Source organism: Nicotiana tabacum, chromosome 3 (assembly GCF_000715075.1).
Source record: "Nicotiana tabacum cultivar K326 chromosome 3, ASM71507v2, whole genome shotgun sequence".
In the NCBI taxonomy this organism is placed as follows: Eukaryota; Viridiplantae; Streptophyta; class Magnoliopsida; order Solanales; family Solanaceae; genus Nicotiana; species Nicotiana tabacum.
The window spans coordinates 199,919,721-199,940,787 of record NC_134082.1 but is presented as its reverse complement, the minus strand read 5'-3'; the positions used below and the strand labels follow the sequence as shown (position 1 = coordinate 199,940,787).

General features: G+C 37.1%; 1 protein-coding gene and 1 long non-coding RNA gene across 3 annotated transcripts; both read right to left on the bottom strand.

Annotated features, from left to right (window-relative positions):
* Positions 1-11,226: 11,226 nt before the first annotated feature.
* Positions 11,227-16,055, bottom strand: LOC107784300 (uncharacterized). 2 transcript variants are annotated; one of them, XR_012704465.1, is made up of 4 exons: positions 15,438-16,055; positions 14,246-14,544; positions 13,157-13,755; positions 11,227-11,459 (listed from the first exon to the last, which is right to left on the bottom strand). It is a non-coding gene; the product is annotated as an uncharacterized LOC107784300 (long non-coding RNA). The 2 variants fall into 2 exon arrangements; XR_001647662.2 differs by lacking the exon at positions 15,438-16,055 and having other exon boundaries at positions 14,246-15,424.
* A 1,583-nt stretch (positions 16,056-17,638) lies between these two features.
* LOC142178574 (uncharacterized) lies at positions 17,639-21,067 on the bottom strand. The gene is made up of 3 exons (XM_075248399.1): positions 19,050-21,067; positions 18,011-18,856; positions 17,639-17,810 (listed from the first exon to the last, which is right to left on the bottom strand). Exons 1-3 carry the CDS (start codon positions 21,065-21,067, stop codon positions 17,639-17,641), a joined length of 3,036 nt encoding a protein of 1,011 aa, XP_075104500.1.

Sequence of the window (21,067 nt, the reverse complement as noted above, 5' to 3'; positions counted from 1 at the left end):
AATGAATTTGTCTTCAAATTGTACCGTAATATGCAGTGCTCGATTGTGATTCAGACCTTCGGGCGGCAGCTCATCCTCATGGAAGATAATCTTATGGCTTTCCAGTACCTATCCGACCATGTTGGCCATTTCTCCACCAGTGATATTATTGGGTACATAAGCCTCGCTCAGTACTTTCATCAAGGCATTCTTGTGTGTCGCTGAATTCTGCAGTAGTGACAGGATATCTAGCGGACAAATATTCAGACTAGAACCCCCATCAACCAGGACCTTTGCAATGAATTTGTCTTCAAATTGTACCGTAATATGCAGTGCTCGATTGTGATTCAGACCTTCGGGCGGCAGCTCATCCTCATGGAAGATAATCTTATGGCTTTCCAGTACCTATCTGACCATGTTGGCCATTTCTCCACCAGTGATATTATTGGGTACATAAGCCTCGCTCAGTACTTTCATCAAGGCATTCTTGTGTGTCGCTGAATTCTGCAGTAGTGACAGGATAGATATCTAAGCAGGGACTTTGTTCAGATGATATACAACATAATACTCTTTTGCCTATACTTTCCTCCACAAGTCATCTGGTCCGGTATCAATGACAGACTACATAGCAGTGGCATCCTTGCTTGAACCTCCTAGGTGTTCAGGTGTGTAGACTTTTCCAATTCTAGTAACCCTTGTGCGGCGTCAGATTCCTCTATCTTAGTCTTCCTTTTTTGCCGAGCCTCGACGACATAATCCCAGGGTATCGCTTTTGAGTTGAATGGGGGTGTGATTGACACCGTCAAAGTAAAAGGTATGATCACTTCTACTTCAAATGGAGCGGAGGTGGTTGTTGGCGGAGTTACTTCCACCTCGAATGGAACTGATGCAGTTACCTCAACGTCAATAGGTGCCTGAGTCTGAACCACAATAGGAGTAAGTGTAACTGCCACCTTGAAGTCATCACCTTCTCGGATAAGCCCGATCGACCCCTCAGGGTCCCATTCCTCATTAGTTTCTATAACATGCACACTGTCGCCTCTATGATCAGGGAGGGGATTGTTGCGGACATTAGGTATGGCTTCCTTTACTTGTATGACCTTGTTGTCAATGAGTGTCTGAATCTTATCCTTCAATGTTTGGCACTCAGCAGTGGTGTGCCCTTTTATACCGGAGTGGTATGCATAAGTTTTGTTTGGATTGACCCACTGGGATGGATTCTATAGCGGGAATAGGAGTGACATAACCTATAACCTTTCGTACAATTGGTCGATGGGCTCTGCAATGGCGGTGCATTGTCTAGGTGGCTTGCGGTCGAAATTGGGTCTTGGATAATTTTGGCGAGTTGGTGGTGATTGGAAGTGGGATGGTTGGGAATTGTGGGTGTGATGGACATCAGCTGGTTGAGATTATCTAGGATATGAGGGCTGATATATAGGTGGTGATGCTTGGTATGTGGGTGGAGATTCTTGGTATGTAGGTGGATATGTTTGATATGCGGGTGGAGGTGTTTGGTATATGAACGGAGTTTGTGGACCCTAAGCCACCATTACTGCCCCGACATCTCTCTTTTTCGATATGCCACCGGACTAGAGTGCCTTATTTGTGGCTTGCAGTACCTCGAAATTTGTTACCATTTTGCTCTTGATTCCTTCCTCGATCATTTCCTCGAGCTTGATGATGTTGGAGAATTTGTTATTTTCGATGACTATCAGTCTCTCATAATATTGTGGATCATGTGCTCTGACGAAGAATTTATTCATCTAATCTTCGTGCAAAACGGGCCTGACCTTGGCGGCTTTCGACCTCCAACAAGTAGCATATTCGCGAAAAGTCTCAGTGGGCTTCTTCTTGAGATTCTGGATCTAGAAGACATCCGGTGCATTTTTTGTGTTGAATCTGAATCGGTCCATGAAATCTGATGTCATGCTTACCCAATTGGACAATTTCTTTGGGTTCTGGCTGATATACCAAGACAATACATCCCCAGTAAGACTTCTCATGAAGAGCTTCATCCGAATCATTTCATCTTTTCCAACCCCGACCAGCTTATCACAGTAAGTCCTTAGGTGAACCCTGGGATCACCTGTACTATCGAACATTTCGAACTTGGGAAGTCTGTACCCCTCTGACAGTTCCACATCGGGCTGTATACACATATCTTCGTTGTTCAAACCTTTTATTCCTCTATCGCCTTCAACACCTTGAATTCGACTTGTTAACTTCTTGAGTTCTTCAACTATGTACTTAATGAGCAGGTCCTTTTCGGAGGGTTCCGTTGCACAGGAGATTGGCTGGGTAGAATGTGGTATAGTTTCCACATATATGGGGTTGCTCTGATGGGTGCTAGGAACTTGGGTATAGTGATGGTCATTGGTGGAGTTTTGTGGATATGGAATGAGTGGTGGTGTATTTTGGGGATTGTGGTAAGTGGTGGTTGGTGGGTATAGAATTGGTTGATGTTGTGGTAGAGTTGGTATCGACAATGGATTGACATTTTGAGGTAGAGTTGCATATTGATTTGGTATGGTAGGGTTTTGTGCCTGTTGGTTTTGAGGAGGTGTTGGATTCTTTGCGTTCTGTTGGTGGATATCGGGGGCATTGAGGGTGAGTGACAAGTTAGCCAAATTGCAGACCTGCTCAAGTTCTCCTTGCAGTTCTAGTATCTTTTGTTCAAGTCTCAAAACCAGGTCATTCGGGGCCGGAGTACTATGGCCATCGGAGGTCTCTACGTTCTCAATGTTTTCCTTTCGAATTCCACTTAAGTCGTCCATCTTTGCTTTCCCTCTGCCTTTTGTGTTTCTTGGAGGAGGAGGTGGAGGGCCTCTGGATCTAGATGATATGCTAATGAGGCCAGTATGGATGAACCAACCTATGGGGATGATAATAATAATAAATAAACAAAACAAAAAGGTAACAAGTTAGCGAGGATCCTGAAATGTTTGCAGTATTTAAACACACATAGTGCGAGATATAAATTCGTATCCTAATTTGGGAGCCTCATTGTGACCGAGGTAGGACTAGCGATAAATAATTTTGTAGAACTTAAAATAACAATAAATGCTTCATTTCATAACATATAATAGACGAATCCAAAACGACACTAACATAATAACAAAAACAAGTCACTACTGGCACTTGGCCTTATTACATTTTAGGAAAAGTAAGTAAATCTAATCTATTTGGTCCCAGAAGGACCTTCCCCAGATTTGATCTTCCGGACTCCATCAAATAGATCTTGCAGCTCGTGCAGTCCCATTAGCAAGTAGGCTCAGGCCAGATGTCCTTCCTCGGCTCCTTCAACATTCTGACAGTTTTCAATCCTTTTTATGACTTTGCCCTCTTGTTCCACTATTCCTTGCTCCAGATATTCCAATTTTCTGTTGGAAGTGACCGCCATCTCTTTCCATTCCTCGATCAACCTCGCATTTCGTGCCTCATTTTCTGCAAAAAAAGGGTTAGGCCTTACCCCCACCGAACTCGACTATTTATACATTTACGATCAGCATATCGGCATTTGGTCCTCCAAATTAATGCACAGAACGTGATTGCGTCCGTTGGGATTATGAAAAACCCGATGGACTTTAGATAAGGCTTATCTTAAAGGATCATTATGTGGACAACATAACTGATCCAACTAGGTTTGACCATGATGCATGCACAATTTAAACAAAGTAAGGTTTCTATGGGGTCTTAAACTGGTACCCTCAAGCGGACAACTTGAGGGGGAAGGCACGGAACCGTTGACTGCACCGCTGATCGAGTGGTTTTACCATAAATAAGCCTTTCCGAATTTAAGGGTAACAAATAGGAAGAGCGCAACCACTCATTAAAGCGTTGCTATAGGATTTGAGACGCATGAGTGGAATATGATGTGGAGCATGATTTATGCAGCAGTTAATAACATGTAGGCAAGTATTTTCACGTAGGAAAAATAAATAAATACATCATTTAAATAATTGAAAAGACAGTTACATAAAAAGGAAAATAAAGAGACAAGTTAGTTTTCAGGGTAATAAAGGAATCATAAACGCTTGAAAAAAAACAAAATAGACAATTAAATCCAGATAAGGGAGCAGGGTATGGGATAAGCATGCTTGGACTAATTTGTAAAAATAAGTCTGTTACGGTAAGAGCCTAAAGATATCCCCAGCAGAGTCGCCATGCTGTCGCGCCCCCTTTTTCCCATCCTCGCGAAGGGAGGTCCGAGTTTCAACATTTACGGGGTGTAATGACTCGTTTCCTTTTGAGAATTGGGTATTTGAAGAGTCGCCACCTAACGTATTATGCTGTGTTAGGGCACCTAGAGTAATTAACTCTTGGGTTGGTTCGCATTATCAGAGATTAGGGTAAGGGCTCGAAATAACCTCGAGGGGAAGGTGTTAGGCACTCCTCTTGATCTACAACTGTGGGTCCCGATCGAACTTATATTTAAAAATTAGTCCATATAAACAAGTAAGTTGTAAAGCTCATTGAACAAGTCAAGTAATGAAATAAAGGTTTGAACAAATTATACAAACAAAGTTTTAAATAAGGAGAGGATTTGGGGTAAGAAGGGGTCCTAGGTTGTTTATCCTATAGGATCACCCCACGCAATGTCCGGTAAACACTCCTCAATGAGGGGCTACACGTGACATTAACGCACAGTCATCATATCTCATGTCTACCCTTCCCATCTCCTTATTGGTCATGCAAAGCGAGTGTTTGGTCATTGATTCCTATTATGTGCTGCTACCCGTCCCTTCTTAATAGTCCCAGAGGGAGTTGGGACCTCTACCTATAGGTCGTTCTAGACGTACCCCTAAGGTTTTAAAGGCAAACCTCTAAAGGCGACAATCAAAAAGCATCTAGGACTTTCACATAATGAGAGCAAGTAAAAGGCTCATAGTTTGCTCCGCAAACAAGCATGCATGCAGCACGACTCAACCACAAGTAAGGTCTTTAGTAATCAAAGTCCTAAAGCAGGATTTCTAAGTGATTATGCAGAAATAAACCACTTTTAGATACAGAAGTCATAACATTATTAGCTGCCTAGGACCTCCTCTTTAAAAGCTTATTAGAATTCAGAGACGTCGAGTGACAGAAAAAGCTTCAGAGAAATGCAAGTTTTGAAAATGCCGTAAGGCTTGCCTATATGCAGAGCTGTGTCTATGCTAATGCAGAAACAGACAAGCTTTCGAAATAGAACCTTTCAATACTTATAGAGAAAATATCTAACAGGATTAAGGCAATTATGAAAGGACCGATTTTAGAGAGTTATCGCTTGACAATGCCAGTTTTAAGAAGTAAACTAGGTGAGATAAAATCGACTCATTAGGTTAATTAGATTACCAGACATAATTGCGAGTAGAAGTCCCTATAGGCATAGTATCTAGGCGTGTTACTGGTTTTAGGCAATTTGCAGTAACTTATTGAATCGAAATTATGTCTTATAGGCATGGTATCTATTCTTGAATTGATTTAAAACATGATGGCTTGGAACCTGGAAACATGGTTTCTAACATGACAAATGTAGGATTTATGAACATGGTTTATATCTGATGCAAATGACATTAAAAGTGAAAATCTATAGATATGATGTCTATTATGCAAAATGAAATCAGATTCAACAAGAGTCATACCCTATGAACATGTTTTCTATTGAGTAAAACAGGCAGATTTGGAAGTAAAATCCTAAGAGCAGGATTTCTACCCATATTATCCCACAAAATATATATCTACCCACCCCTTTTACTAAATTATCCCGAATATCTGTTTACAAAATATTACAGGCCAACAAATGAATTACATAAATGAAATAGAAAACTAAGAAGCTATTTTATAGGGAGCCTGCAATCAGGCCCAAGTTTCCCAAAGCCTCCAATGATCTTTCAAACCTCATTTCCACAAACAAATCAGGGTCTAGGTGCATCAAAGTTCCCTAAGGGTCTCAAGGACCCCGGACAATGCTTACACCTAAACTTAGTAGCCAATCATTGAACCAGTGCAGTGGAAAGCCAGCCTCAGTATGCCAGAGTTCCAAGGGTTCTCAAGAGGATCCCAAGGCAATACACATACTAGAGGAGGCAGAACTTATTAACTAAGAGTAGAATGAAAGTGCAGGACACATGTTTGAGAAAGGTTTATTAAAGACTGGACTTAAAGGTCTGTTTAGAAAGCAATTAGTAAAGCAATAGAGGTTGTTTGAAAGAGGTTAGAGTAGTAAACAGAGTTCAAACACTTCAGGATAAGACCACACACATCAAGTTCACAGAATCTAAATGTATTCAGTAATCACACAGGGGTTAAGGGGTTTGGAGATACACAGGCATTGCTTGCAGACACATGACCCCAGCATGAGTATTGGGAATGGTATGGACATGCTCAGAGATATCTTGACACTGGCATAATCACAAACCAGTCATGAGAAACATAAACACTTAGAGAGGAATAGGGATTTAGGATTCACAAAATGGTAAGTGCACAGTAGGTAAAGGAAAACAATTGTCTAGACATGCTTGAATCACACAAGGGAATACATGAGCTTAAAGGGATGGGAGTTATACTAGCATGTGTAGCTACAAACTCCACATAAAAACCATAAGTAAAAGCAGGCTAGAAATAAAAGAAACTAAAATAAGAAACGAAACATGTTGTTCTTGTGGCTGTAAATTAAACTAGGACATACCAGTGAAGATAGAAGTAAGAGAATGAAAGAACCAAAGAGCACAGATGATTAGCCTTGGCTTGCAGTCGGCTAATAGTAATAGAATAACACAGAGATTTTAAATAAGAGAGGGGTTTTTTGGAAGCCAAGTGTGTGTCGTTTGTGAAAGACTTAGGGTATTAATAGTTGAAAGTAGGTAGTGGAATAAGGTAAAAAAACATTGCAGTATACTAATTTAAGAACTCAGAATCAATCACTTAGAGAATCAAGGAAGTACTTCCTTGAGTTAGGGGAATCAAGGTCCAACGGAAGATTAAGTACCATATAAGGGGGAAAGGGGAATCAGTGCATAATTAAACAAGGAAAGGAGCCGGAGTCCATTAGGCATAAAGTAGTCGATTAGGACCAAATTCAGAAAGACCCAATTAAGGAAAGACTAAGTAAAACCAAGTATCATAGTAAATAAGGTAATAAAATCAGTGAATTCAAACAGATGAGTAGAATTCTAGGGTCTTGAAGGAAAATCTTTCAATTACCAACAGTTAAGGAAAATTAGAATCAATCATGAGAGGTCATGATTCTGCGTGTTTCAACATATAAATAGAGACGAATGAATAGAAGTAGCAAACAAAACAAGGTCAATTATATAGGCAGAAAGAAATAAGAGATGAGCAAGCACAGTTATATAGAGGTGATGTAAGTATGCTAGAGATTCAGCAGTACATATTCGAAGCATGGTGACCACGAGAAATTAACAAGACCAAGGCAAAGAAAGTTATGCTAATACACAGAGCCTAGGCGAAGAGAATCATGCTAACACACGAAACCAAAGTGAAGAAAATCATGCCCACACACAGAAACAGAGTAAGAAAATCATGCGAACATACAGAAACAAGTAAAGAAAATCAGGCTAACACACAGAAACAAGTAAAGAAAATCATGCTAACTCACAAAAACAAGTAAAGAAAATCTTTTAAAAATTAGGCATACAGAAACAAGTAAAGAAAATCATGCTAACTCACAAAAACAAGTAAAGAAAATCTTTTAAAAATTAGGGCTTTTAACAGACTTGAGTTAAAAAGCAGTAGGAACATAGAATCAGTCAAGATAAATGAGGGAAAAAGGTTTAATCATAAAGAAATCAGTTGAAACTGGTATAGAAAGAACTCCGAGAAAACCTAGTTTTCAAAGAAAGTAAGAACAGTTTAGACTTAGAGGATTTTTCAGAAGAAAGCTCGAAAATAAGAAAATCATAAAAGAAAACAGGTTTAAAGTATGAAAATAACACAGATCTGAGAGATCTAGAAGAGAATTAGGGTTTCAAAAGGAAACCTAGGTAGAAATCGAAAGAACCTGTTGTAACTTCATAAATCATAACACACATGGTGTGATTTTGCCCAAAATCACACTAGAGAAGCCTCGAACAACAGAATCAGGAACCCTAGGTCCGAATCGGCATGGCCCAGGACCATTGAATGCCTTAGAGATGATGACCAAGGTGATGAGAGTGACCATTGGAGGCTTGGGGTTTGAGAGATAGTCGCCGGAGATGACTGGAGAAGGATGTGAGTGGAGGAGTCTAGGGTTAGGTTTAAGAAAAGAGTGGAGATGAGAGAGCATCTCATGAAGGCGACGCCTTTGGAAAAGTGACTTAGGGTTAGGGGTCGTTTGAAAATTAAAAAGAAAAGGGATTATTTGGACCGTTGATCTCCCAGATCAACGGTCAGGATTAAAATGGGTAGGTGGGTTCGAATTTGGGTAAGGATTAATAGGGTATGAGTCGGGTGATTTGGGTGTGAAATTGGGCTGGAAAGGGGTCCAATTTTGGCTATAATTGAAAGCCAAATTTGGCTGTTATTTAAACATCCAATTTTCCCCTATTTAATTTATAAAAAATAGTAGGTAATTTCTGAAAAATAAATTAAGGTACCAAAATGATTTAAAATATATAATTAATAATTTAAAAATATAGGATCCAATTTTATGCATATAAACATAATTATATCTAAAAATGGACTAACATTGCAATTATATGCAATTTAGCTTTTAAAAATACTAAATGTAATTGTGAAAACACATAAAAATTACATTAGTCATATTTTGGTATAAATATAGAAATCCAATAAATGAATTATCAAAACAATAATTTCGGAAATAATTATTGGGATTTTATGGATAAAAAGAGGAGAAAATAAATCAATTTAAACCCTTAAAATTATGAAAAAAATAATAAAAACCTTGGGCATGCCTATATATGCATATATATATATATATGCTATTTTGAAGGCTTTTATGCGTATTCAAAACATAGAGGGAAAAATTGGGTATCGATAGTCGTGGTTACTAAAAATAGTTGTCTCAAATTATTTGTCATTTTAAAAGTTTAACATAAAATTGATTATATTTTTTCTTTTTTAGCCTTAGTAATAATTATCCTAGAAGACTACAAACACCTTAGTTATGGATAATTTTAATCAAAAACTAAGAAGTCAAGCTTGTTATCTTAAACACTTTAATCATGTTTACACTAATGCAATTAATACTGTAAATACCGAATTTTTTTTTAAAGTCTATTCAAACCAAAATGCTGCTAAAGTACATGATAATGAAAGAATATATAAAGAAAATAGAGAAGGAAGTGAAGCATTCTTTTTTATAGGAAATTTTAGGTGGAGAATGTTAAATTTTCAAATGGGACTAAAGAAACTTTCAGATTGAATTTTTTGGCTCCAGAATAATTTTAGTTGGAAAATTTTCAAATCACACGTTTGAAAATATTTTGAAGGAAAGATGAATTCTATTTCATGCAATATTTGTTGGAAGAGTTAATTTTACTGATTTGTTAGTTTTATCCTGGATGTCTCTTCATATATTATATAAAGCAAATTAATTGCATTCACATTTAGTAAAAATATGAATAATGTCATTAATGGAGATGACACATAAATTGAGAAAATATTTAATGAGAAAAGATTAAATATTAAGACATGAATAGGATAAAGTAATCAAAATCACATCCCAAAAGGCATGCACAAAAGAATCTAATTGAGGTATTTGTAGCCTTCAAGAACAAATACTAATTTAAGATATCTATTTTTTAATTAAGTTGTCTTGAACTTATAAAATAACAAATAATTTAAGATATTTATTTTTTAAAATCACAACAAATAATTTGAGAGGGAAGAAACTAATTAATCCTATTGATTTTCAGACTATCAAACACTTACACTACCAATTTGTTTGCAGTAAATCATGACAATAAAATGAACTGAAAACAGTACTTGATAGAGTAAAGGACTACTGAGGACATGCGGCTTTCAAATGTGCTCCACAAACCTCTGCTCTTGTGGAGATAGGACAAGGTAAACTTGCATTTTTTCTTCTTCAATTTGTACTATTCGTCTTACCAAATGTTAGAAAGGAAAAAAAATTACTATATGATTGACAACAAGGACACGTTGGGCTACCAAGGACTTAATATGGGGTATTAACACGTTTAATCCGTGCCGGAAACTATTTATATTTGACAATCAAAAAAGTGTATATAATTTGTATAATTTTTGTATTTGATATATAAAATGTATATATATGTATATATATACAAAAAATATATAAATTTTATATATTTTTCGACTATTATTTTTACGACGGCTATAAAGTATCATTTTTTCCATAATAATATTCATGCAAAGATCAAATTGTCCTCACAGAACGACAAAAACTCCTAGATTGACAAGTGCTGCTATTGAGAATACACGTGTTGGGCAAAGAGATTCAGATCACATTTTATTTTTATTAAAAGAGAGGTCAACTATGCTGTACAAATACAACGTGTTGGGCCGTGTTCGTCCTCCCCTTTCGTACACCCAACTCCCATTTCTAATATATACGAGAGAAATTCAAAAATAGTCAGATTTATAACTGGTCGTTCAAAAATAGCTAGTTTCAAAAATAATTGAAATTTAGTCATTTTTCATGTAAAGATAAATCTGAACAAAAATACTGTTCAAAACCCGGAAAATACGCCAGTAAATTATACTGAAGTGCCAGCATAAGTATGCTTGAACTCCAACATATTATACTGGAGTTCTAGGATAAGTATATTGGAACTCAAGCATAATATAATGGAGTTCCAGGATAAGTACACTAGAACTCCAGCATAATATACTGGAGTTCCAGCAAGTATATTTGTCCAGTATAATATACTGGAGTTTGGAGCACTGGTGCTCCAGTCTCCAAAGTATACCGGAGTCAACAAAGTATACCGGTCCAGCATAATATGCTGGAGTTCATACACAGGTGCACCGAACTCCAGTATATTATGCTGGACCGATCTCTGTTGCAACAAAATAATGACTATTTTTTATTGACTTCGTAAACGCTGGCTATTTTTGAATGACCAATCCGAAAATTTACTATACCGTGCTATTTTTACAATATATACTAGCAAGGGAAGCCCGTGCTACGTACGGGCCCAACATGATTAGCGTGGGTTTTTAGGTTAGTTGAAGTCTTTTAGAACAATAAATATTGTAGACAGTATCAACATCTGAGAAAAGGTCTATCAGAATAAAGTAGAAAAAAGTTATGCACAACACTAAAGACGTCAAAATTGTCACTATATTGCAGGCTAATATACAAAGGTATTCTGTGTGCCATCACCTTAGCTATAAATAACCAAATTTGTGAGTTTGAAAACTAAATACACCTTCTAAAGCTGATGCAAGTCCCAATTTTGTCGATATGCAACTATCAATTTGAAATCTCAAGTGCATGATATGGAAACCTTTGAGGATGAAAAGAGTTAAAACTTTATCTTCCATGATGGAGTAACCTGGTGCAATAAAAATTAGAAGGTTTCAAAGGCAACTTCAAACACCAATAGTTATGAAGTTTACTGCTTGGAAAAGTATGGAAGATAGTAGAAGCACAAAAGAGTTGAGCTCTGAAATATATAGCTCAGACTAAAAAGAGACAAACATGTAACATTTAAATCACTTTGTAACCTTTCAAAATAAATTTGGACAGAGAGATGCCAATATCTTATTAGTTGAAAGGGGCAATAATTAGTCACAGAAGCTTCAGATTTCATCACTGTCCTTGTAGCTGAAGCTATTGTGTTTCACAACTTGAAAAACATGAATAGCAGTGTAATCATAATCTCAAAGTAACCCAGCCTTGTAATATAGCATTTTCTATCAAAAGCCTGTAGAAGAAACACAAGTCCAGGAACAACGATTACATGCTCAAGTTTCTCTTAAATTTTTTTTTATGTTACTGTTGAATCATCAGTTTAGCAAGGTAAAAATGACTGCCTATTATAGTTTATAGCTAATATGTTATAAACACGTGATGGAAGGTATTCAAATTTGGGAACAGGGATAGCAAGAAACAAATAGAATGAAATCCGAGGCAACTTATGTTGGCCTTGGCAAAGACATTCTGAAGCCAAATATTGTGGATCTCTCGGTAACATTTTTCTTGTTCACGGGATAATGGAAATGTATTGATGAGATGATTATAAAAAATTAAGCTCATATTCAAGAGCTGAAATATCAATCCCGTGTTCACATATATGCTCTTTCCTCTATTTCCTACATTTTTTCACAACTCCATGGAAACCTAGTAAGATTATATTAAATGCACTCATGTAAAATATTTTAGTAGGATTAAAGGTGGATAGATTATAGTATTTGATGATATAGAAACACCAAAGTCCAGGTGAATGAAAGACAGATTAAAGGTAAAATTTAGACTACCATGGGGCATGGAAAACCACCTACCATATTCAATTGTGTCTTTTTATTTATAGGGAACACGAAGCTAACCTAGAATTTGAGGGTAGAACTTTCTATTACCAAAGACACCAACAACATGGAAACAAGATGATCTCACACAACCGCTTTCACTTTGTGATTCTTTTCTAAAGTTACTCTTGAAATGCAATTTAAGAACATTTACACATAACCTCAAAAAACAAATTTTTACCTTTTCTTTCCTTCATTTATTTTTTCCAACAGTTGAAATATTTTCAAGAATGGAGTAATAGGCTGAATAGAATACTTATCAAGGAATTATATGCTTAAGGATTCAGGGCTTGTCAAAAAGTTGAATGTCTTTTCCTTTTCTTGTTTTTCCTAACACTCTAAATAGAAGTAACAAACAAAGTTATCACAATAATTTCTTCTCGTCCCACAGAAAAGCACTCAGTTATCCAAAATATTTCATCTCCACAATTACCTTTTTATTTCTTTGTTCAATCACTAAGCCCATTACTACTGCTTAAAGGACCTAAGTTCTCTGTGATAATTTTTGAAAGAACTCAATATCTCTCTAAATTATAGAAAGTTAGCTTTTAAAAGCCCTCTTCTATTTCATTGCTCTTTGAGTTCAAAAAAATAACACAATAACTGTTATATATCTAGTACTTGTTAAAAGAAATTGTTACATAAGCAGCAAGACAGACAAAGTGATGATCATTGTTACAAACGAATAGATGAATGTTCAATTTAAACAAACAGAACTACATACCTTATAATAGTGGAGCAGTTGTGACTTTGTAGGTTAGATGCAAGGTACCCAACGTACCTTTTTGATGTAAGAATTATCTCTCAAGTGGTATAAAAACCGAACAGAAGCATAAAAGTAATGGCAGATTCAATGACAAAGCTCCATATTCTCCCCTCGATCAAGAACCAGTGCATGGCCATAATTCACATTAACCAGCCACATACAGTTTCTTTGTGTCTTTCCAGTCTCAAAAGCAAGAAGTCAAGTCTTTTCAAGGAGTATAATCCAAAAAGGAGGTTAGTATAGTCTACCTTCTCAATGTTTTCCATCATGGCACCTTTAACTTTTGAAACCTGAGCCTTCACCTAGGCAAGCTTACTAACTTCCTTTAGATGATCCGCAATATTGCATTTGCTCCTTAAGTTTGTGTTTGTATGTTATTGTTATGGTGAAGACAGTTCTCACTCGCAACAGCCTCAATCATAGAGGAGGAAGTAGAGAATAACAAAGGAAATTTACATTCCAAATTTCCTGTTCGAGCTGCTAGCAAGAGTTGTTGCAGCTTTGCCTCGTCCACATTTATTGGCATCCTTACTTATCTCTGGCAATACAATTAGTATCTGTTTGCCAAGAGATTTAATGTCAACAACGAAGTCCATCAGAATGACAAATTACGGAGAACAATTGTTGTTCATTCTCTATCATGCATTTCTTGGTCATATCTATTCAGTAATATCAGTAAGAAATTGTCTCAATCTAAAAAGTGAGGGTCAACTTTTCACCAATGTTAATTTGACATCAAACACCTATAATAAATTATTAATAATCACACTTAAAGGAGAAGCAAGGGAAAAAGACATATGATCACACTGGAAATCAAGACAAACCTGGGATGGGTTGAGTTTGGCAAAAAAATCAGAATTTTCACACTTCAGTATTTTTCTAAGCCGGATTAATTTCACAATAATTAGTTTGCACCAAAAAAGAAAATCAATAAAAAAAATATTAAGATATAGTTATCAAAATCATATACTGCGGTATATATGTTTAGACATGCATATGCAGATCAGATAAAATTAAGTGAAATACATGTGCAGTTATAGGTTGTACCTAAAGTAGCGTCAATTGTACAATTCACTTGGGCCCATTTCACTGGTCGAATTTATATGCTGTACTTGGAAAAATCTTATTGGCCATTAAATTTCTTAGTCATTCGCCTTTGACCACCTGTAATTGACTTCTCCACGTTTACACATTTATCAATTTTGTTTCCTTCATTTGCCATACCATCGGTTTCTTCCATTTGATTTTTATGTTTTTCATTGGCCACCAAATCTCCTTTTCATTTGACATATGCCTTCTTTTCACTTTCCACGGTGTTGCTTTCCTTCTTCATCTTAGTGGAAACACTGCATCAAAAATAACTTAATTTCACATTGTTTATGAAACTTTATTTAAAAGAAATGCCTAGCTAACGTATGCAGTATTCTATTAACCGTTGGTCACTTCACCTTAAGTCTCTTTTGTCTTGAAGGCTGAACATCCAACAGATAACATATCCCTATTGTCAGTAATATATTTTTTATATTAAAAGAAATTGCCAACTTGTTATCTAGCTGGTTAGAATTTTAGGATGGTTAAAGTATATATTCATTTTAGTAAATTACCAAACTATTAAATCAATACCTTTCTATTAAAAAGGAGGAGGAGAATGCATAAAGCTAAAACATATTTTAAAAAAAGAAAAGGTAATTTTTTTTCTTATGTGCAGCAGTAAGCGCAATTGACACTGGCCATGGAAAGAAATCCAATTTACCTTGCAAACATATAGTCAAACAGGTTAGGTGCATAATCCACCTCAAAATTCCTGTTATTCTGCACTAATTGTAAGTAACAATGACAAAATTCATCAAAAAGACATAACACATGTGCAAATCAGACACAATCACTGACATGCATGTAAAAATTCTAGCAATACGTTATTGAAAAAGAATAAGAGTAACCTATACACACAAAATTATGATAAAAAGAAAGTACAATAAACAGAAGAACGATTGCACAAACAACTCTGGAATCAGAGAGGCTACACCGGACACAGATAGAGAAATTAACAACTTTTGCAAGAGGGAAGACCCCAAAAAACATGCATTACACTACACTCACACGGCCAAACACGTATATATTAGCATTTCATTTCCATTAGAGAATCCGATTATAAGCATTCTCAAGGCTCTCATGCGATAAACCGCCATCAAGACCCATCAACAGAGAAAAGTTATACTTTGAAAATTAAGAGACTTACCTTTTATATTTTTCTTTGATGTTGGTGGTGTCAAGTTTCAGACTCTTACTTAAAGATTCAGTTTTCGCTACTGCGATATTCCATTTCCTGTTCAACCATAAACGGAGGCTTACCAAGAAAAAGACAACAAATACAGAAAAATCCAATTTCAATTAAAAATAAGTTGAAAATCAATTAGAAATCCAACATCTGTTAAAATAGAAAGAGAATAAGAAGAAACATTGCAACATAGTAATTGATCTAAACGGATGAAATCCTTTTTTATTTTACATGCAAAAATAAAAATAAAAAATGATCGACTTTGTTTTTAACGTTGATTTGGAGGGTTCGGTCATGTATGGCCAAAGCAAAGATCCATTACAGTAAAAGAACACTAACAACCCTCATGCAAATGTACCACAATCATGGAGTGCTGTACAGTCCTAGCGTAAGAAGGAATAAATATAGGCGAAAGGAGCTTACCAAGGTGCGATTCCGCAAGCGCATACAAATTTTGTCAGAAATCAGTCAATGGAACAGTAATTAAGCTTCTACCATTATCTGAAGCTGTGTGAAGCTGTGGATTGTCCACCATGAGAACCCAGAGAGAGAAGAGAGAGGACGAGAGAAGGTTCCAGAATTGTGCAATTAGACTGATTAAATTGAAAGAGTGAGTGGAGTCTCCACTATATACAAAGCTAAGACTAAGCACTAAGCTAAGACAATTAACTAACAACTGCTAAGCTAACTGTACAGTTGTCATAATAATCAACTAACTAAGGGACTAATCAACTAACTAAGAGAATAATTATAGTTCTTAACACCCCCTCAAGTTGGAGGTGTAGCAAACACTGACAACTTGCCCAATGCAGCACTATGCTTGATCCCTGTCAAGGGCTTAGTCAAAACATCTGCAAGTTGGTCATCGGTTCTGATATGCTGAAGAGAGATCAGGCCTGCTTGGAGTTGATCACGTACAAAGTGGCATTCCACCTCTATATGCTTGGTTCTTTTGTGAAATACTGGATTCCTGGCAATGTGTAATGCAGACTGACTATCACAGTAAACTGAAATAGGTAGAGAAAAGGGGACAGTCAGTTCTTCAAATAACATGCGTAGCCACACTAATTCACCTACAACTTTTCTCAAGGCTCGATATTCTGGTTCTGCAGAAGACAGTGAGATGGTCTCTTGTTTCTTGGACTTCCATCTGATGGGGCTGTTGCCTAGCAACGCCAAATAACCACTGATGGACCTCCTAGAATCTAGACAAGCAGCCCAGTCAGAGTCACAATAAGCTCTGACTGTGTGATCTCCATCCTTTGACATAAAGATTCCCAGGGTAGGATCATTCTTCAGGTACCTTAGCAAATGAAATGCTGCTTTCAAATGGGGCTCCCTGGGTTTCTGCATAAACTGACTTAAATGTTGAACACCATATGCTATGTCCAACCTAGTATTGGTCAAGAAATTCAGCTTCCCTACTAACTTCCTATAATAAGTAGAATCCTGCAATACTGCTCCTTCCTTGGCCTTTAGTTTCACATTTGGATCCAATGGTGAAGAGCAGGTCTTGTGTTCCAGGCAATCATACTCCTTTAGCAGGTTCAATGCAAACTTCCTTTGTGATATAATGATCACATCTTCCTTATACATAACCTCTAGTCCCAGGAAATAGTGAAGCTGTCCCAGATCCTTGATCTTGAATTGCTCATGTAGGAACCTCTTAAGTTAAGAATTTCTTGTTCATCAGTCCCAGTTTACAGCACATCATCCACATACACAGCAATATACACTGAGTCACTTCCATTTCTCTTGTAAAAAAGTGAGTAGTCATACATGGAGTGTGTGTATCCTCTTGAATAAAGTGCCTCAGTCAACTTTGCATACCATTGTCTGCTTGCGTGCTTTAACCCATAAAGAGATTTATTCAGTTTGCATACCAGGCCTGGCTTCTCTAACACTAGCCCAGGTGGCACCTGCATATATACCTCCTCATTGAGATCTCCATGCAAGAAGGCATTGTTTACATCCAGCTGTGAGATGAGCCAACTTTTCTTGACTGTTGTAGCTATTAAAGCTCTGACTGTTGTCATCTTTACAACTGGTGAAAAGGTTTCTGTATAATCTATTCCTGCCTGTTGAGTGTACCCTTTAACAACTAATCTGGCCTTGAATCTCTCAATGCTACCATCTGCTTTATGTTTCACTTTGTACACCCATCAACATCCAATTGCTTGCTTCCTAGGTGGCAGCATTACTAAGTCCCATGTATGATTTGAATGTAATGCATCCAATTCCTGTGTCATAGCAGCTTGCCATGCATGATCAATAGCTACCTCCTCATATGATGATGGTTCCCTCTCATGACAAACATTTCTCACAAGAGCCTGACTATCAGGAGTTAGTAGATCAGAGGCAATGTGTTGTTTACAGAAAATAAAGCATTTAGAGAAGTGGAATTATTCTTGAATTGAGGTAAGGAGTGAACATAGTCCTGTAGATATGTAGGGAGTTTATGAGTTCTGTGTGACTGCCTAGTTGGATGGATTTGTTCTGTATCTATTTGTTAAATGTTGTGAGTTCTGTGTGACTGTCTAGTTGGATGGATTTGTTCTGTATTTGTTTGTTCAATGTTGTGTTCTGATGATGTGTTGTGTGGTGAAGGGCTAGATATTCCATGAGATAAAGGACTGGCTGCATGTATAGGTGACATAGAGATAGGTGTGTTATCCACATTTCCTTGGTCACTCAAGTTTTCAGTGGTCTGCATGTTTCCTGTGTTCTTAGGAAGATGCTCATCAAGTGAATCAATGAAAGGAACAGGGTAAAAGACGAGTGAATTGGAAGACTTGTTTATGCTACAGTTAAATGGAAAGATAGATTCATTAAACACCACATCTCTGGAAATGTAAATCTTTATAGTGGCGAGGTTCAGAACTTTGTACCCCTTTGTGTTGAAAGGATACCCAACAAAGACATGAGGGGCAGTCTTGGGATTGAACTTATCCCTATGTGGTATTGGTACAGTGGGATAGCATAGGCAGCCAAAGCTCTTGAGATGAGAGTATTTTGGTTTCCTCTTATACAACAGCTCATATGGGGTTTTATTGTTGATGGAATTGGATGGCAATCTGTTTATTATATATGTAGCACAGAGGACACATTCACCCCAATATCTTAGAGGTAATTTGGATTGGAAAAGGAGGGCTCTAGCTGTTTCAAGAAGGTATTTATGTTTTCTTTCTACCACACCATTTTGTTGTGGTGTATATGGGCAAGTTCTTTGATGAATGATTCCTTTGGATTGAAACAATTTGGTTGCTTCTCCACTGGTAAATTCTAGTCCATTGTCTGATCTTATGGACTTGATGTTGATACCAAACTGGTTTTCCACCAAGGACATGAAGTTTTTAAGAATATCAATAGCATTACTCTTGCTGGACAAAAGATGTGTTCATGTAGATCTGCTATAGTCATCCACTATGGTGATAAAGTACTTGTGTTTATCATGTGTAGAGATATGATATGGACCCTATAGGTCAACATGCAAAAGCTCAAATATTTTGTCAGATACACTGGTTTTCTGAGGAAAAGGTAATCTTTCTTGTCTAGCCATTGGACAAATGGTACAGATAAAAGGGTTGTTTAGGGGAGAAATTAGCAGGAATAGAAGTAATCCTTTTCATCTTCACAAAGGGAATATGTCCAAGCCTGTTATGCCACAGCACATTTACATTATTTTCAGACCAAGATTGAGAGAAGAAACCAGGCAATTCAGAAGATACATCCTCAAAAGGAACATGTTTACTAGCACTTGCACATGAATTATTTACAATGAGAGAGGGAAAGGAGACACACTTATTGGTGTGGACTAATACATTTACAATAGAATGAGTTGGACAGTGTGTATCACAAGTGCAGCAAGTAGAAATGACAGGAAGTCTAGAGTTGTCCTTTTTTGCAAGACTTGCATTGTTTTTCTTTAAGCAACTTGGGCATAAGATGTATAGCCCATCCTTCACCTTACCAATCACCAGAGGCCTCTTCATTGAAGGGGCCTGCAACATACAACAGAGATTGAAGAAGGCAACAATACAACTTAAATGAGAAGCTAAAGAGTGAACAGAGATTAGATTGTATCTGAAAGTTGGAACATACATCACTTTATCTAGAGTGATCTTAGAATTGAGAATTACACTGCCTATTTCTGTCACCTTTACTTTATAGCCATTTGGAAGTATGACTAGCAAGGGATAAGGTAGGTTGATTATATTGGTTAATAGGGATCTGTTGAAGGTCATATTGTTTGATGCCCCTGAATCTATAATCCATGAGTCAGCTTTGTTCTTGAAACATTCACATGAAAGTTTGCAAAAATCAATTGAGGAGGTACAAGCTATCATACCTGCAAAGTTTGTTGTTCCTGAAGTAGCATTGGTACCACCTCCATGATCTCCTATCCCTGATGACTGAAATTGTTGTAGCAGGGTCACCAACTGGTTGTATTCTTCCTTGGTAAGGCTTACATTCTGAGGATTGTCATGACTAACATATTTATCATTCTCTGCAGGTTGAGATTCAGTGGCTGCCACATATGCATTGGCTAGGGTCCTGTTGCCTCTGTTGAGTCTGTTGGCACTATTGTTGTTTGAGTTATAGCTGTAATTATAGTTGGAACCTTGCCTTGTGTTTTGACTGAAACTGTTTTGTCCTGTGTTTGGATTCTGATTGTGACCAAAATTCTGTGGATATCCATGAAGCTTGTAGCATTTCTCTTTAGTGTGTCCTGGCCTCTTGCAGTAGTCACAAAAAGGTCTGTTTCTGTTGTTATGATTGTTGTTGGGAGAGTAATTTGTCCTGAATGTGTTAGGTTTGGTTGTGTTGGCATTCAAAACTGATGATTCCAGTACCAGATGGCCAGTGGGCTTGATTTCCCTCTGCCTTTCTTCTTGGATTAACAAAGAAAAGGCTTGGGCAATTGAGGGAAGAGGATTCATCATCAATATGCTCCCTCGAACAACAGTATATGTCTCATTTAATCCCATAAGGAATTGTATGAGCCTCCTATCCTGCTCTGCTTTATGCATACTTTCCTTAGCCCCACACGAATAATTGCAGGTACAATGAGATTTAGCAATCAAAGTATTGAGCTCCTCCCATAGTTTCTTCATTTTCGTATAGTAACTGGTAATATCAAGTGATCCTTGAGACAGATCATTGATCTCCTTCTGAATTTGATACAACTTTGTTCCATTTGTTTGATCATATTGATCCTCAAGTTCTCTCCACAATTCAAATGCATCAGCTACGTATTCAACACTATCTGCAATCTCTTTAGTCAAAGAGTTTAAGATCCATGATGTAACCATGTCATCACACCTCTCCCATAAGCGAAAGTTTGGAGAATCTAGATGTGGTCTTTTACAGTCTCCATTAATAAATCCCAATTTATTTTTCACAGACAATGCTCGCATCACACTTCTTCTCCATGATCGATAACCAAAGCCATCAAAAGGAGCAGGAACTAAGGTTGCCCCAGGATTATCATATGGATGCATGTATAGAGGATTACTAATGTTAATGCCTGATTGACTCAGAGGCTCATTCACAGTTGGTACTGTTGGATTATCGTTCTCATCGGACCTCAT

Bases quoted from the DNA above. Each gene is read 5' to 3' on its own strand.
- LOC142178574 (XM_075248399.1), bottom strand. From the start codon at position 21,067: ATGAGGTCCGATGAGAACGATAATCCAACAGTACCAACTGTGAATGAG. The intron at 18,857-19,049 runs GTACCATTTGTC...TCTTTTGTCCAG, and splicing joins CCTAAACAACCCTTTTATCT to CAAGAGTAATGCTATTGATA. The intron at 17,811-18,010 runs GTCACACAGAAC...AACTCCTGATAG, and splicing joins CAAATCCATCCAACTAGACA to TCAGGCTCTTGTGAGAAATG.